This window comes from Manacus candei, unplaced genomic scaffold (genome assembly GCF_025592945.1).
Source record: "Manacus candei isolate 608988 ecotype Guabito, Panama unplaced genomic scaffold, ASM2559294v1 h1tg000089l, whole genome shotgun sequence".
NCBI lineage: Eukaryota > Metazoa > Chordata > Aves > Passeriformes > Pipridae > Manacus > Manacus candei.
In genome coordinates, this window is record NW_026138137.1 from 1,189,892 (window position 1) to 1,205,245 (window position 15,354).

Consider the following 15,354-nt stretch of genomic DNA (forward strand, 5'->3'; position numbering starts at 1 on the left):
TTACATAGCTGTAATACATAATTCATGAGAAAGTGGTTGGTTTGTAGGAAAAGAAGTTTTATTCTATGGAATGCTCAACACTACCAGTAGTATTCTGTGTCTAGCCTTGTTTTCTTAGAAAGTAGCAGATGATAGTCTGGGCAGAAAACTGAGTCAATTTAGCCAATATGAAGAGTAGGTAGAGAGTCTGAAAAATAAAATAATTGTGGGTAAGAAACGTTTCTGCTGTTATTGCAGTTGTTGTAGTGGGTTTCTTTTGTGTTTGTTTTGTTTTATTGTCTTCCAGGACAGAAGAAGGAACTGCATTCCTTGGGCTTTTTCTGGTATTTTATTGATTGTTACAAAAAATTATGTGTTCTGAATTGAGTTTTTGACAGCGCAGGATTTGAGCGTATCAGAAATAGGATTGTTTAGAACTGAGCACAAGCAGTTGTGTGAGAAAGCCCAAACATATATTTTTAATGTGCAGAATCACATCTTCTGAGCACCTCCAAGTATTTAGCGAGATAATGTTTAATAGTAGAACATTCCTGGAACATGTCTTTGGTGTTGAACATGGTCATTAGGGTATTTCTTGCAACAGTTCTCTCTTGTTATATTTTGCTTTGAATAATAAATTACTATACCAGGTGGTTGAAATGGGACAGTACTTGCCAAATCTGCATGAGCAATTTCATAACAGAAGCCAAGTGGAAAATGTTTTCAGTCTTTAACTGCCTTTGCTGAAATCTTGACTTCTGTCTCTTTCTGTCAGGCTTGTCAATAGATTTTATACAAGAATTAACAGGTTTTGCACATCAGTTAGTCTGATTATTGCTTCTGGCAATAAAATGTTTGTGTAGTTGCCTCAATGCTCTTATGTTGCTCCTGACTGATCCAGAGGACCAGCTTCCATCCCTCAGGCTTTCTCCTGTTGCCTTTGAATAAGATTGTGTTTGATATCAGAAACTCTTAAAGCGAAATATGATTTTGCCACTAATATTTCACTCACATAGCAGGCTAAAAAATGCATGGAATCGGTAGATTAATAAATATTTATTCTTTGTTTTCAGACAAATTGGCTTTAGAGCATCTACAGATTAAATAAAACTCAACTTTTGATTCAAGGTTGGCTGGATTGAAAATTTCAGAGTCTTGGAGATGGAAAGTTTTATTCTTTGCTCTCTGTTTTGAGTGTCAGAGAAGCCACCGAATAAAACTGAATTATGTTCAAAGTTGAGTGAGCAGAAAAGCAAGGATGAGAAAGGAATGAAAAACAGGAATGGAAGATATAATTCACTGTATTATTTGTTACCTATTGTCACATCCAACTGCAGAAGCAAACTAGACTTATATAATTAAGGAGTTGGCTTAATACCAACTCACATAACAGTAGGAGCATGATAGGTGTGCCACAATAAAGGAAAAGCAATTATTAAATCTGTGGAAAAATTAAGAACCATGTCCTGTTAATCAAGGTCTTTATAAGACTGTACAGTAGATAAAATCAAAAATTAATAAATTAGCATATATGGGTAGATATTAGTATCTGCGCCTCTTGCTTATTTCCCCACCTACTTGAAGTGTTTCTGCATAATTCTGGGCTGAAGGGTACTTGATAGGTGCAAGAGAGAGATGCTACCTCTTTTTCTCATTCCAGACAGATGTACTGGATGTCAGCCGTGTGCACGGTGCAGGGAACGTGGGCTGTGCCTTGGGGAGTTTCTAATCTGAATATGGGAAGTTGGATCACCCTGTAGAGGAAAGTGAATTTCATCTGGGCTGAGGTTATATTTAGAATGGGAAGCCTCTCTCAGTCTAGTGTGTCCCTTCTCTTGAATGTCAACTGGATACTTGTACAGAAGACTAAAAATGAATTGTGAACATGACAACTGTTACATCTTGCATTACTCACAGCAGGCAGGTTTGCTTTTGGTATTTTCATGAATTTTCTTTCCCTTTCCTCATCTGTGTGTTTAATATGTTGTTTCTTTTTATTTTGTTTTGTTGCTGTTCATTGCAATGGCTGTAGAATCGTAGAATCATTTAGGCTGGAAAAGACCTCTAAGAACATAGAGTCTAATCATTAATCTAATACTGCCAGCTCCACCACTAAACCATGGCCCTAAGTCCCACAGCTGCCTTTTCTTTTTTTTAGTACCTCCAGGGATGGTGGCTACCACTTTCCTGGGCAGCCTATTTCAACACTTGATAACTCCTTCCATGAAAAAACATTTCCTAGTATCCAATCTAAACCTCTCCTGGTGCAACTTGAGGCCATTTCCTCCCATCCTGTCGCTTTTTACTTGTGAGGAGAGACCAACCTGGCTACAACCTCCTTTCAGGTAGTTGTAGAGAGCAATGAGGTCTCTGCTGAGTCTCCTTTTTTCAGGCTAAACAATCCAGCTCCCTTGGCTGCTCCTCCTAATACTTGTGCTCCAGACCCTTCCCCAGCTTTGCTGCCCTTCTCTGGATGTGTTCCAGCATCTCAATGTCTTTCCTGTAGTGAGGGACTCAAAACTGAACGTAGGATTTGAGGTGCAGCCTCACCAGTGCCAAGTACAGGGGAACAATCACTGCCCTGGTCCTGCTGGCCATACTATTCCTGATACAGGCCAGGATGCCATTGGCCTTCTTGGCCACCTTGGGCACGCGCTGGCTCATGTTCAGCTGCTGTTGACCAGCATCCCCAGGTCCTTTTCTACAGGGCCTGTAGCACTGCAGGGGGATGTTGTGACCCAAGTGCAGGACAGAGCACTTTGCCTTGTTGAACCTCAGACCACTGGCCTCGGGCCATCTATCCAGCCTGTCCAGATCCCTCTGTAGAGCCTTCCCACCCTCCAGCAGATTAACACTCCCACCTAACTTGGTGTCATCTTCAAACTGACTGACAGTGCCCTCATTCTCCTCATCTAGATCACTGATAAAGACATTAAACAGGACTGAGCCCTGGGGAACACACTTGTGACCAGTCACCAGCTGGATGTCATTCCATTCACTGCCACTCTCTGGGCCCAACCATCCAGCCAGTTTGTTACCCAGCAAAGGATGTGTCTGACCAAGCCATGAGCAGCGAGTTTCTCCAGGAGAATGCTGTGGGAAATGGTGTCAAAGGCTTTACTAAAGTCTGAGTAGGCACATTCACAGCCTTTCCCTCATCCACTAAATAGGTCACACTGTCACAAGAGGAGATCAGCTCCATGACCTTCCCTGGCACCAAGGTCAGAGTGACAGGACTGTAATTTCCTGGATCCTCATTCTGGCCCTTCTTATAGATGGGGGTTACATTTGCTGACTTCCAGTCGACTGGGACCTCCCCAGTTAGCCAGGACAGCTGGTAAATGATGGAAGGTGGCTCTGTGAGCACTTCCACCAGCTCCCTCAGTACCCTTGGGTGAATCCCATCCAGCCACAGAGACTTGTGTTTGTCTAAGTGTGTAACATGTTCTTCTTGCATTACATAATTCTTGATTCTCCTCTGGTGGAACAGCTCTTCAGTTCCCACCCTGTGAACATCATTGCTCACTCTCCTAAGCAAATCAGAATGAAATATTCATATCGGTCCAACATCATGCATAAGTGATAAGTCATTATTGAGAATTGGCACATCTTCTGTCTGCAGATTCAGAAGGTAAACATTTTAGAAGAAAGATCAAAATGTTACCTATTAGCATTGGAGTTAACAGTGTTGATTCTTTTTGTTCCTTTAACTTTTTGACCACTGGAAGCAACTTGAGAACCCTGCAAGACAAAAGCTGAGTGTAAGCTCTGTTCATGTAAGTTCATGTACATATAGTACCTACTTGTGTTGCAAATGCAAAAAAATTGTGTTTTGTTTTTTAAAAATGCAAAAAAAGAGTCCACAAAACCCTCTAAGTACAGAGTTCTGACATTCTACCCACCGTAATTTTCTAGGAAATTAATTCTAAATAAATAAAATATAATAACATTGTTCCCAAACTGCTCCATCTGTTATTAATAATTCTATTCTTTGAACTTATGTAGTAAAATAAATTATATTGGTTTTTGTTACTGTGAAGCAGATTATTCGATGTTTTTGCATCACTTTTCATGGTTTTGATGGATATGAGATATACTTGAAAAATGTAATTTGAAAAGATACCAAGAGCCTCTCTTGACAGTAGAAGACAAAATAATTTGTAATTCTTTAAGAATCTGTAAAAACATAGGACTTTGTTCTGGACTTGGGAATACTGGAAAAAAAAACAGACTAGAGGAATAACTGACAATATTGATAATGCTGCAGGGGCCAATCCTCCAGCATAGCTAAAACATGAAGGCTTAGATGAAATTAAGTGCTGCTGTGATGGTAAATTGAGTATATGAAGAATATGTTAGTGCTGACTGTTAATGCAAGAATTGAATAAAAACTGAAAAAAGAAGTCATTAATGGAGCTTGCTTTCAAATTCGTCTTGTTGAAAATGCAGTTTAAAAAGTAGGTATTTCACTGACTGTTCACATTTGGGATATGCATAATAAAAATAACTGCTGGTAAAGCCAGTGGTACAATCTGTTGTGCTACGAAGAGATTAAGACTTGGCAATTCAGTTAAGTAGAGACATGGCTTCACGAAAGTCACTATATGTAGGTCATTGGTTTTTGGTGTGTTCAAAGGCTCTTTGTGCTTGAGGAGTGTGATCTGCATCTCATTCTAGAAGCTGTTTCTAAAGAAATGTTTTTTAACTTGGCTTCTACTGAACTTCAGGTTTTCGGGGGTTTTCTGTATTGGTGAAATGTAAAACTACTACTGTGCTCTCCTGTGTCTGGAAAACTGCGTCAGTTCTTCCATCATTTCATTGATGTTTTCCTGTTGTGAGGGTAATTTCTGTCCTGCGTATATACTATCACACTGCTGTTTCTTACTGCTTTCTATGGTTGTTTAAGAAAAAAAAAATCACTAAAAATATCTTTTGAAGGTCTTTGGAACTTAAATCCACTTTCCTGAGCTTCAGCTTCACTGATGAAATATTTCTAGCCATGATTTATTGATATTGCAGAAGATGTGGTGTGAATGGAAGAAAGTAGAAGATTCTGTCAGTTGTGTGTGCCATGTTAAAAGCCCCTGAAAAGCATGTGTTAAATTTGGTTGACACAAGCTGTATCAGCTATCCTTGCCTTTTTTTTTTTTTTTTGGCCTTTTTTTAAAGTTTGTTTATGGTGTTACAGCAATACTTTATTTCGGATGCTACTGTTAGATACAAGTCCAAGTATATATTTATGTAGTTCAGAAATGAGTTCATATTTTAATGTGCTTGACTGCTAATACTCAAGAATGTTAACTACTTAATATGTTGTTTACTGTTTACATTGCTTAGGGAGATACCTGAGCTTTCCTGTTTTCTAAATGTCTGGACACTGTTAACTAAAAAGTGTTTTGTGTTTGTATTAATTTTGTTTTGTGTTTGTGTTTGGTTTTTTAGGTCCATTTTCCAGACACGGAGAGGGCAGAATGGCTGAACAAGGTAAGAGGTTAGACATTAGCATTGCTTCCAAATGGGAAGAGGCAGGAGGGAAATCTGAGATTAAAATAAAAGGCGAGGCAATAATCAGAGAACAGAATAGTTTTAACTTTATGTGCTCTTTATACACTTGAATTTTCTGGTTGTTGATCCCGTTAGTCACAAGAAAGATTAAATCTATTTTCATGCTCTTGAAATTGTGAGTTTTGTAAATGATTTTAAGTAGCATTACAGTAATGACAGCTATAATTGTGCAGAATTCATAGCAGCTGTAAACACAGTCTTTAATTTTCTACTTGTCTGGGATACTTTCCAGTTACTGTAGATTCCTAACCTACAATCTAAAAATAATTGAAATTTGCAGTTTTGTTTTGTGTGTGTGATAATCTGAGATATAGATCTATGTAGCCTGGGTTTTTTTAAATTGCCTGTCATTCAAAGTACATAGGAGAAAAAGAGTCATTAAAATATAGTAAGAAAAAAAAAGCAATACAGACTTTTCGGATATGTCAGAGTTTTTAAATTTATAGACCTTAGGCATGTAGTTAAGAGCTGTGCTTATCGCATTTTTCCTGTTCCTCTTTACATGCAAATAAACTTAACCCTCTTTATCCTTCTGCTTAACATTCAGCATCAGTGCTGAATGCATATGGATTTATGGGATAAAAGAAAAAAAATCATAATATTGTTTTCCTCTTCCAGTGCTTCAGGTTTGTGCAAATGTATAAAATTTGCAAATTGAGAATTCCTAAAGGTTTCCTGCATGTAAAAAGTTTTTATGTCTGTAATAAAATCTATCCAAACCTCCTATGTTTAAAATTTATACAAAATTTCTTACATGTGCCTTAAAGAGTACTTTTTCCTTCTGGGCTAAGTTGTGTTCCATGTAGGGGTTTTTTTTCTCCTTAGACTGTAAAACAGATGTGGCCTTTTATTTGCCAATTCATCGAGAAACTCTTCCGAGAGACCATCGAACCAGCGGTGAGAGGAGCAAACAACCACCTCAGTACCTTCAGCTTCACCAAGATTGATATTGGGCATCAGGTCAGTGTCTGGGGAGGTTCTTCTGAGAGACCCTGTTGTACAAACCATTTTCATGTAGCCTGTTCAAATCTGCACAGAAATATTTCCCACCCACTCCCAAAGGTTAGGAAACCTGAAGTTAAGTTTCAGGTGTGATAGAGGGAAATTGTTTTTCTCTTCTCATGGCTCTATTTCACATATATTACAGTTCATTATACTTTACTGCACCTTTTGTGTGTTGGGGTTTTTTATTATTTTTTTTTAAATTGTAAATTCTTTTTCACAGTGCCTCTGTCCTGCCCTAGATATGCCTTGTATCACAGACTGTAGCATTCCTTTTAAGTCATGCTAGGGTTTAAATTAGCTCCCACACCTCTGTATCCTTCTGCAGCTGGACAGAGTTATCTCAGACATGACAAACAGCTATTCTTACTTTCTGTTGCAGCCTTCATTGAGTTGCATCCTGTGAGCTGCACAGCCCCAACACAGTGGGAATCTGACAGTAGTTAGAGTTTGATTTTACTTAAATTATTAAAAAGGTGTAAATAGAAATATGATGATTTTTCCAAAAAGGAAAAACTTAAAAGTGGGGTCACTGGTCATCCTATGTTCGAGGCTTGGAAGTGTTTGATTTTTATGTGTTGGTTCTATATGAGGAAGGGAGAGTGTGAACACATGATTTAGAGAGAGAGCACAAAGTGGTTGACTCAGCTTCTTACGGGAATTACAGATTTTTTTCTGTCCATTCTCACTAAATTCCACTTATGGCAACTACATTTTTGTGAATTAAATTTAGCTGCTTGTTTTAGTTGCACAGAAAAGAATGCTTTGGGAGTATTAGACATACACTTGTACAGAGAAATTAGATGTTTACTGAGGGAATAGGGAAAGCTTGATATTAAACATTTTGTAAATCTTGAGATCCAGTAGTCTGGACCCATGGTAATTGACAGAACAGTTGTGGTTAAGTGGATCCCAGCAAGATAATTTTTACCCTTGAAATAACTGTTTGAACTGAATTGATAGCTTTGCCTCGCACCTTTTAACAATGCTTAACTTCAAGCATGAATGTTTTTATATTCACCTTTATTTCAAAGTTAAAAGCTTAATATGCTATATTTCAGTAGAAGAATCCAACTTTTACTTGCTTCATTGTTTCAGCCTCTGCGGATAAATGGTGTAAAAGTCTACACTGAAAATGTGGACAAAAGGCAGATCATTTTGGATCTTCAAATCAGGTAAACTTTATTACCGTATTACAATGGTGTCCAAGCTTTATAATATGTATTTTGTTTGATTTGTCAGTTATGTTGGTCTGAGGGGAGAAGAATTGCTTCATTACACGAATGTAGTTGGTTCTAATTGTGTATGATTGGAGGAAGGAACTGCATGCTGTAAATAGTATTTATCTGAGGGAAATGGAATATCAACTCAGCGTGACTGCATCACTACAGTCACGTTGGTTAATAAAAAAATACTTTTCAAAGATAAAGCACTACCTTTAATTTTTTTTTCTAATGTATTAAAACTTTGCCATTAAATTTAGTCTAAAATTCAGGATACAAGATTTTTGCTTTTTTTTTTACTTTTCTCAGTTACTTAGATTTTTTTATAAACACAGTATTAGAAAACATGAGAGCTACAGAAGTATTTTTGCTCATACCACCAACCAAATAAATCTGTGTAATATAAAAAACCAGAATAATTGTTCTCCATTGCTTCAGGTTTCCTTGCCACTTCATCATGACCCCTTTTATATAGGTTTCTGAGTAGATCTACCCTACATTTGCCCCAGAGGGACAAGAGAAGATGCTGCTTGCTCTTTCCTTGGGTTTCAGAGGAGGGTGGGGCAGGACCCAATCTTTATTGAATTGAATCACTTTATTTCTTTAGGAAAAAGATGGCTATCCAAATCAGGGATTGGTGTTGCTGGACAAAATACAGTGGGCTTGACTCTTGAGAGCTTATTTCACTGGATGGATGTGCTAACCCTAATGGAGAAATTTCCTTCAGTTTTCTCTTTGCCACTTCTGACAGCAGCTGTGAGAACAGCCTCACCTCTTCAGATATAAACCCTCAGGAAAACAACCTTGTCTGACTGCTGTGGACACAGTGCAAAGAAATTGTTTTTGAGAAGCTATTTTTGAGACATTTAGGGGACCAAGTCTTCTAAAACCATTTTTGCCCTTTAAAGCAGAATTATTACCACAGGAGGACAGGGTAAATCTAGTGTTCCTTTTTTTATTATTTTTTTAACTCCTGCTCATCTTCATGAAGTAGAAGGCCAGTAGGTTTGTACAAAAATTTCAGGAATAATGTCCTCTTACCTAGACCTGTTTCATTACATTATGTTGCAGCCTACTTAGAGAAGTGGTAAACAGCTGCAATAGAATCCAATCTAAAAGACTGAAATAAATTCCTTGAAGTGGTTTAAATAACAATAATAGTGCTGAGCCCATTTAGCCCAACAGCCTGTCCCTGCTGCTGGCTGCATAAGCTTCCAGGAAGAAAATGGAAACAAGAGCTATGGAGTGACTGTTGTAGCATCCAGGAATTAAGGCTTAGACAAAACCATCATCAAAGAAGTCCTGTTTGATATTTAAGCCTTCCCCTTGACAGCTCGTTCGGAAAGGGCTCTTTTTCCAAGGATTTACTATGCAAGTTTAAGACAGAGAGCACCACAGTATCAGTTGTTACTGTTTGATGTTTGGGAGTTTTTAATATTTTATTTTATGTATCCTCTGATGGTCCATTACTGGGATTGTTTCAGTAGTAACAGGAAGAATAAGTGTCTCTGTAATAAGTGTTCTTGGCACTGAGTTATGTACAGATAACAACACTGAACTGTGTCTTAGGGAATCAACTTCATTGCAGTTTTGCAAGATTATGAAGAACAGTCTCACTGCTGGAGAAAAGTCCATCCTTTGGAGTATTTATCCCTGTAGATTTTAATCTCCTGTTAAATAATTTTGTTATAATTTTAATTTATTTATTAGTTTAAAGTTAGGAGCTTTCTATAAACCCTTCATTCCCTAAATGGAGTTGAGAAGGAAAACAATCTCTAAGCATTCATTAGAATAGCTGTAGGAAGCCAAACTCTGTGGGGAGTGTGGCAGGGGAAGGAAGGAAAGATTTTATTTTATTTATATTTTAATTTTGTTTTTAAGTACATTAATTCTTTTAATAATTCCCTTTTATCCTGCAGTTTCACTATTGTGGCTTCTTTTAGCTCTTTCTACTGTCAGTTTTTTGTGGTGGGGTATGTGCATTTGCTTTGGACCTTCCATTCAGTACATTTAAGTAGTTTGAAAGTGTCTCCAAAACACCTGTGGCTTTTTTTGCATCATCCTTGAGGGTTTTTTGGTTTCTGTTGTTTTTTTTTCGTTCTGCTTTTAATTTTAATTGCAAAAGGAGCGTGTTTTGGTTTAATTTTTATTGTTTCTGCTAGGATATAGATTGCATTATGATCATTGCTTCAGAGTATTTTTCAGAACCTTTTGAAACAGGTCCTGTTCATCAGTCAGGATCCAATTAAGAACTTCACTCTTCTAAGCAGCTCAAATAGCTAATCCACAAAGCACTCATGGGAAAATGTATTTAAAGGTTCAGTTTCAGGACAGTGTTTGCAAAGGGAACATTTTGGCTTTCTCTTACTCTGGAGTTTGCGTTAAAAAAATCACAGAATCACAGAGTCAGTTAAGTTGGAAAAGACCTCTGAGATCATCAAGTCCAACCTATGACCCAACACCACCATGTCAACCAGACTATGGCACTGAGTGCCACATCCAGTCTTTCCTTAAACACCTCCAGGGATGGTGACTCCACCATCTCCCTGGGCAGTGCATTCCAGTGTCTAATCATCCTTTCTGTGACGGAATTCCTCCTAATGTCCAACCTAAACCTCCCTTGGCCCAACTGGAGACTGTGTCCTCATATCCTATCACTGGTTGCCTGGAAGAAGAGGCCAACCCCCACTTGGCTACACCCTCCTGTCAGGCAGTTGAGAGACCAAAGAGGTCTCCCCTGAGCCTCCTTTTCTCCAGGCTAAACACTCCCAGCTCCTTCAGCTGCTCCTCAAAGGACTTGTACTCCAGACCCTTCACCAGCTTCTCTGCCCTTCTCTGCTCCAGCCCCTTCTGAACTGAGGGGCCCAGAACTGGACACAGCACTCGAGGTGTGGCCTCACAGCACTAAGTACAGGGGAGGAATAATTGTCAAAAACTCATGTTACAATTGAAAAGTCTAGTTCTTGGTGACAAAGATGGGCAAGGCAAATAATTTTAACTACTTGAGCAAATGAAGATCAAGTCTAAATAAAATGTTGATTTGCGAAAGCGCATGAATGTAGTAAATACTTGGGGAAGGTTAAAGGTTATCTTGTTTTCTATTGACCCATAAACTCTGTAAAATTAAATGTAACTGTAGTAAAGAAAGTGAAAAAAGATTGAGAGATTTAAGAAATGGTTGTTAATAGCTTATTACTGAGTTTCTTCACCTTCTCATGATGCAGAAAAATCAAGGCACTAAAACAGTTTTATGCTGTGGATTTAAACACATGGAAATATTTTTTTTTCCCTGTGGCATACTTGAATAGAGAAACTCACTACCATTGTACTGACAGAAGACAGATGTAAAAATAGGGTCTATCTAAAGACCTTCTAAAAATAATTATTTAAGATAGTCCACTGTACAGAATCACATCATTGTAATATAGGAAATCATTTTCTCCTTTTCATTGCTTTTTGGTGGTTTTTTAACTTCCCCCCCCCTTTTTTTTTTGTGTATCTTCTGTAGGCTACAGTGACCAGATGCAGTATATTGTGCTTCTGGTTTGATTCAGTACAGCTGCTGTTATATTCCTATGAGAGTGTCCTCATTAAACTGTCATCTATCTCAGTGATCTGTACCTTAATAGGGGTCATAAATATTTCTGGGATATTGGGATCTGAATGTACAGAATTTGCTTACTAAATGAGCCTTCAAGCTGTATGTTATATTAAAGGGGAATCGTGTACAGCATCTACAGTTCATGGACCCGGCCAAATATCTTAGGGGATAAAACCATGTTTAGTTTTATTATAAGGTTAAAAGTTGTTGACTTATTACTCTCAAATGCAGTTTGTTACTATTTTTACTTCAATTTGTCATCATGTTGTTATGGATTTTCAAACGAGCTTCCCAGTCTTCATAACACAAATAGTTCTGATGCTACAGAGTGTAGAGATTGAGGTTTCAGTTGCAGGTTTTAGTTGACCTTGCTTCTCCGTGTCATGTTGTTATGCAATTATACATATTTATGTGGGAGTGTATTTATATATATCTTTACTATCTCTATATATAGTTAGATGGGTTAAAAATAGAAATTACATCGCTTTAAATGGTGTATTAAAAATTATATACCTATTTTTAAACTGTAAAGTCACATTACATTCTTTCCAAGGAAAGCAACTGTCAGCTTCCTTTGACATAGACTCCATCATGTTGTTGTCTTCCAGTTCCCCAAACTGGTCATTGAACAGAAAAGATTTTGCATAGTGTTATCTTTTGAATAGTCAAAAATAAGTTTTTGAAGAAAATCTTGATGCTATTACTTATTTTTGTTTAAGGGATTGATAAGATTTGTATTTGTTGAAATCCCACAAGACAGCACAACTACACACAAAGCAGAGGAGGATACAGGTGATTTGAATAATGGATATCCAAAGTGCAGCAAATCTTACCTTTGTTTTCTTCTGATAGTTCCTCCTGGCCATCAGTTGGGAGTGGGAGGGAGTGGGAGTCCTCTGTGTGCTGTACTGCTTTTACTGTGAGAGTAGTTGATGTTGTCTTGACTTGATCCTAAAATGGCCCATGAGGAAACTCCATTTTGTTCACAATCCCCCAGACATTTTTGTAATAAGGTTCTATCATCCTCCTAAACACGACTGAACAGTGTTTCACTTTATAGGCTGGGCCTGAGGAACCTCATGTGCAGAAACCTGGGCTCTGCTGCAGGATCTGGGACAGGATGCCCTGTAGAAGAAACAACTTCTCCCTGCTTCCAGCAGTGTCTGGCTTAGTTTCAGCTGCCTTATCTCCATCCCACTTAGTTCCTTCTTCCACTTTGTTTAACTGGGTGGTCTGTTCAGAAAGCTTTTCAGATTTTATTTGTCCTTCTGTTATGACCTGTATCTTCTAAGCTAGTCTGGTCACCCAGCTTATCTCTCCCTAACTGTAGCATGGTAATCAGTCTGTTGGGTTTTGGTTTTAGTTCTCGTCCTGTAGAATCATTGACCAGTTCCCTTGCTAAATCAGTCTCAAGCTTTCTTCCTGAATTCCTTGTTGAGTCTCAGAATTTGTTTGTTTTCAGAGCCAATGTGTCTCACAGCACCAGCAGTTCTTGGAAAAAAATTGCTCAGTTCTGCTTGTACATGCTTGGCCTTGTATGGAGCTTCAGGAAAAGCAACTAAAAATCCAAGCCTGAGTTGTGTGCAGATAATCTTGTAGCCTTGTAGCATGATCAAAGATGGGACTTCCTTTTTACCATCTTCTACGAATCTGAGATACAGGGCAGCATCTGCAAAATGTCAGTCACTTGACCTTTCATGCCCATAAATGGGATGCAAGAACTGTTCAAGGAAAACCTTGCATTGTTTTTAATATATTATTCTCTAATTCACTTCCTGCCTTCTCTCCCTTCCGAAAGGACTCAACTTTCTTTTGCTTAAAACTTACTTAAAGGATCATTCAGCTCAGCATTCCCAGCTTACTGAAATTCTAAATACAACTGGGTTTGCAAGTCTATGAATATTTCAGACAACTTTCATTTTCAGCATAACCACCATCTCTATCTAGTGCTTCTCATGATTATATTAGATGAGAGTAGATTTGGGTACATGTACCATCAATGATATCTATGGAGAGTTTTCCTGAAATGGAGCAGGAATTCTGTGTCTGTTATTTCCCAAAAGTAAGGCCACTTGTGTGTTTTCTCTTATGCATTCTTCTGGAGATGATAACTTACCTAGGTATTAATTGGAGTGGTTTTGATGACAGTGGTGACACTTTGAAGGGGTTTTTTTTTACAAATTTGACTTTGTTGTATGTTCTAATGTTTCAACATGCATTTTTTATACATAGATTGAGATACAAAGTATGTTGTTATGACAGTGCAAAACAGAACTAACAGTGTATTTTACTCCATAAAAGTGAAAGGTATGCTTTCTTTTTTGGTTTAGTTTTGTTGGAAACTGTGAAATTGATTTGGAGATCAAGAGATACTTCTGCAGAGCTGGTGTGAAAAGTATACAGGTAAAATTCAATATTTTGATTTTGATATCACTGAATCATCATTTTCTGATGAAATAATTTATAAGTAATTGTGTAGTTTTGTTCCTTACTACTTTTTTCTCAGTTGAATAGTATTGATATTGCATACTAATTTCAGTAACATGTCTTGGAGAAAGGATACATTTCTCTAAGATGTAGAAAAGCTGGAGATAATTTCACATCAAGCCAATGTTCATATGATGTGTCAGTTCATAAAGGGACCATGGAGCTTAAAATTTTTATTTTATTTAATATTTCAGTATTAGATGCAATTATTAGTTTAGGTACTATTACTATTAGTAGCCTTGCCTTCTGACATTGTTTCTGAAATTTTCTTAGCTTTCTGGTAACAGATCTCTCTCTAATGAGGAAAATTAGTTTGCTCTTTTGCATGTGTGTGTCTTGACATACCTATGACCATTTGCCTGCTTTTGTTCTATTACCTGTGGATGCTATTTCTTGTTTCTTTTGGCATGTTTGTTTACATTGAGCTTTATGAACAATCTACTTCATAGTTTTAGTAAAATTACCACTAACATGACACAGCAGCACGTAGATGGATGTAATGAATTTGTAAGCCCACCTGTTAAGTGCTTGTGTGAAGTTTTTTTGGTTTGGATGACATGTAAAGCTATACACATATATAATTCATCCATAAGCAAGAATTTAATTAGAAGTGTGAGTGTTGTCAGCAAATAAATTTTATTTGAAACTTGAGCTAAAGTAAGTTCTATTGTCTTTTTTTCCTCTTCCACAGATCCATGGCACTATGAGGGTTATCCTGGAACCACTAATTGGAGACATGCCCCTAATTGGAGCACTATCCCTTTTTTTCCTTAGGAAACCTGTAAGTACTTTTACCTCTCTTTCCACTCTCTTTAGAGTGCTGATGACAGTAGTCAGAAGATGACAGAGCAAGAATTGAGCAGGAAAAAGAAAGAACTTGGGAAATTTCTACCATTTGGTTAAACTTTCCTTGATAGATACTGGACAAATTTTATTAATACTAGAAAAAACCAAGATGGGTTATAATTACCTTGGAATTTGGAGATGTGTTTTGTCAAAGCTGTCAAACTTTTCTTACAAGTCTTTTGGATAAGGAAAGACCGATATCAATACAACATCTAGATTTGTTATAAAAAGAGCTTTTGTTACTCTTCTTATGACAGTCTGCAGGTAGGCGTGGTCTAAGTTAAGACTCACAAAATCTGTGCAAGATTGTTTTGAAAACCATGCTGATGTTAGCACAAATTAAATTTAGAATGGGTTTTTTGAAATTACCCACTTACTTTAAAGTTTTTGTCCTAGATAGCAGGGGGGCAACTTCCATTACATTTACCAATGATGCAAGTATGAGGATGGATAAAGCACTTAGTGGGATGGAATTGGAATTTAAAAGTTCAGAAATTGAAAAGAGAGAGAATGTCACATAATTCAGCTGAAATATGTGCTAGGGCAAAGGGCACATTTGGGCTGGAATAATAGTGAAACAAAGGTGAGCCAACAAGGTCTTGCTGGTATGGAAATGATACAACCAGATTGGAAAGTGTAAACAAGGAGACA

The 15,354-nt window shown here is 37.5% G+C and overlaps 1 protein-coding gene across 4 annotated transcripts in view; it reads left to right on the top strand.

The window, feature by feature from the left end:
• The window catches only part of ESYT2 (extended synaptotagmin 2), an 80,098-nt gene that overhangs the window by 25,206 nt on the left and 39,538 nt on the right, over window positions 1-15,354 (top strand). For all 4 annotated transcript variants that reach the window (XM_051812864.1, XM_051812865.1, XM_051812866.1 and 1 more), the window contains exons 2-6: window positions 5,422-5,463; window positions 6,370-6,504; window positions 7,645-7,721; window positions 13,701-13,773; window positions 14,549-14,638. In XM_051812864.1, the coding sequence (XP_051668824.1) occupies window positions 5,422-5,463; window positions 6,370-6,504; window positions 7,645-7,721; window positions 13,701-13,773; window positions 14,549-14,638 (417 nt within the window). The remainder of the gene's footprint in view (window positions 1-5,421; window positions 5,464-6,369; window positions 6,505-7,644; window positions 7,722-13,700; window positions 13,774-14,548; window positions 14,639-15,354) is intronic.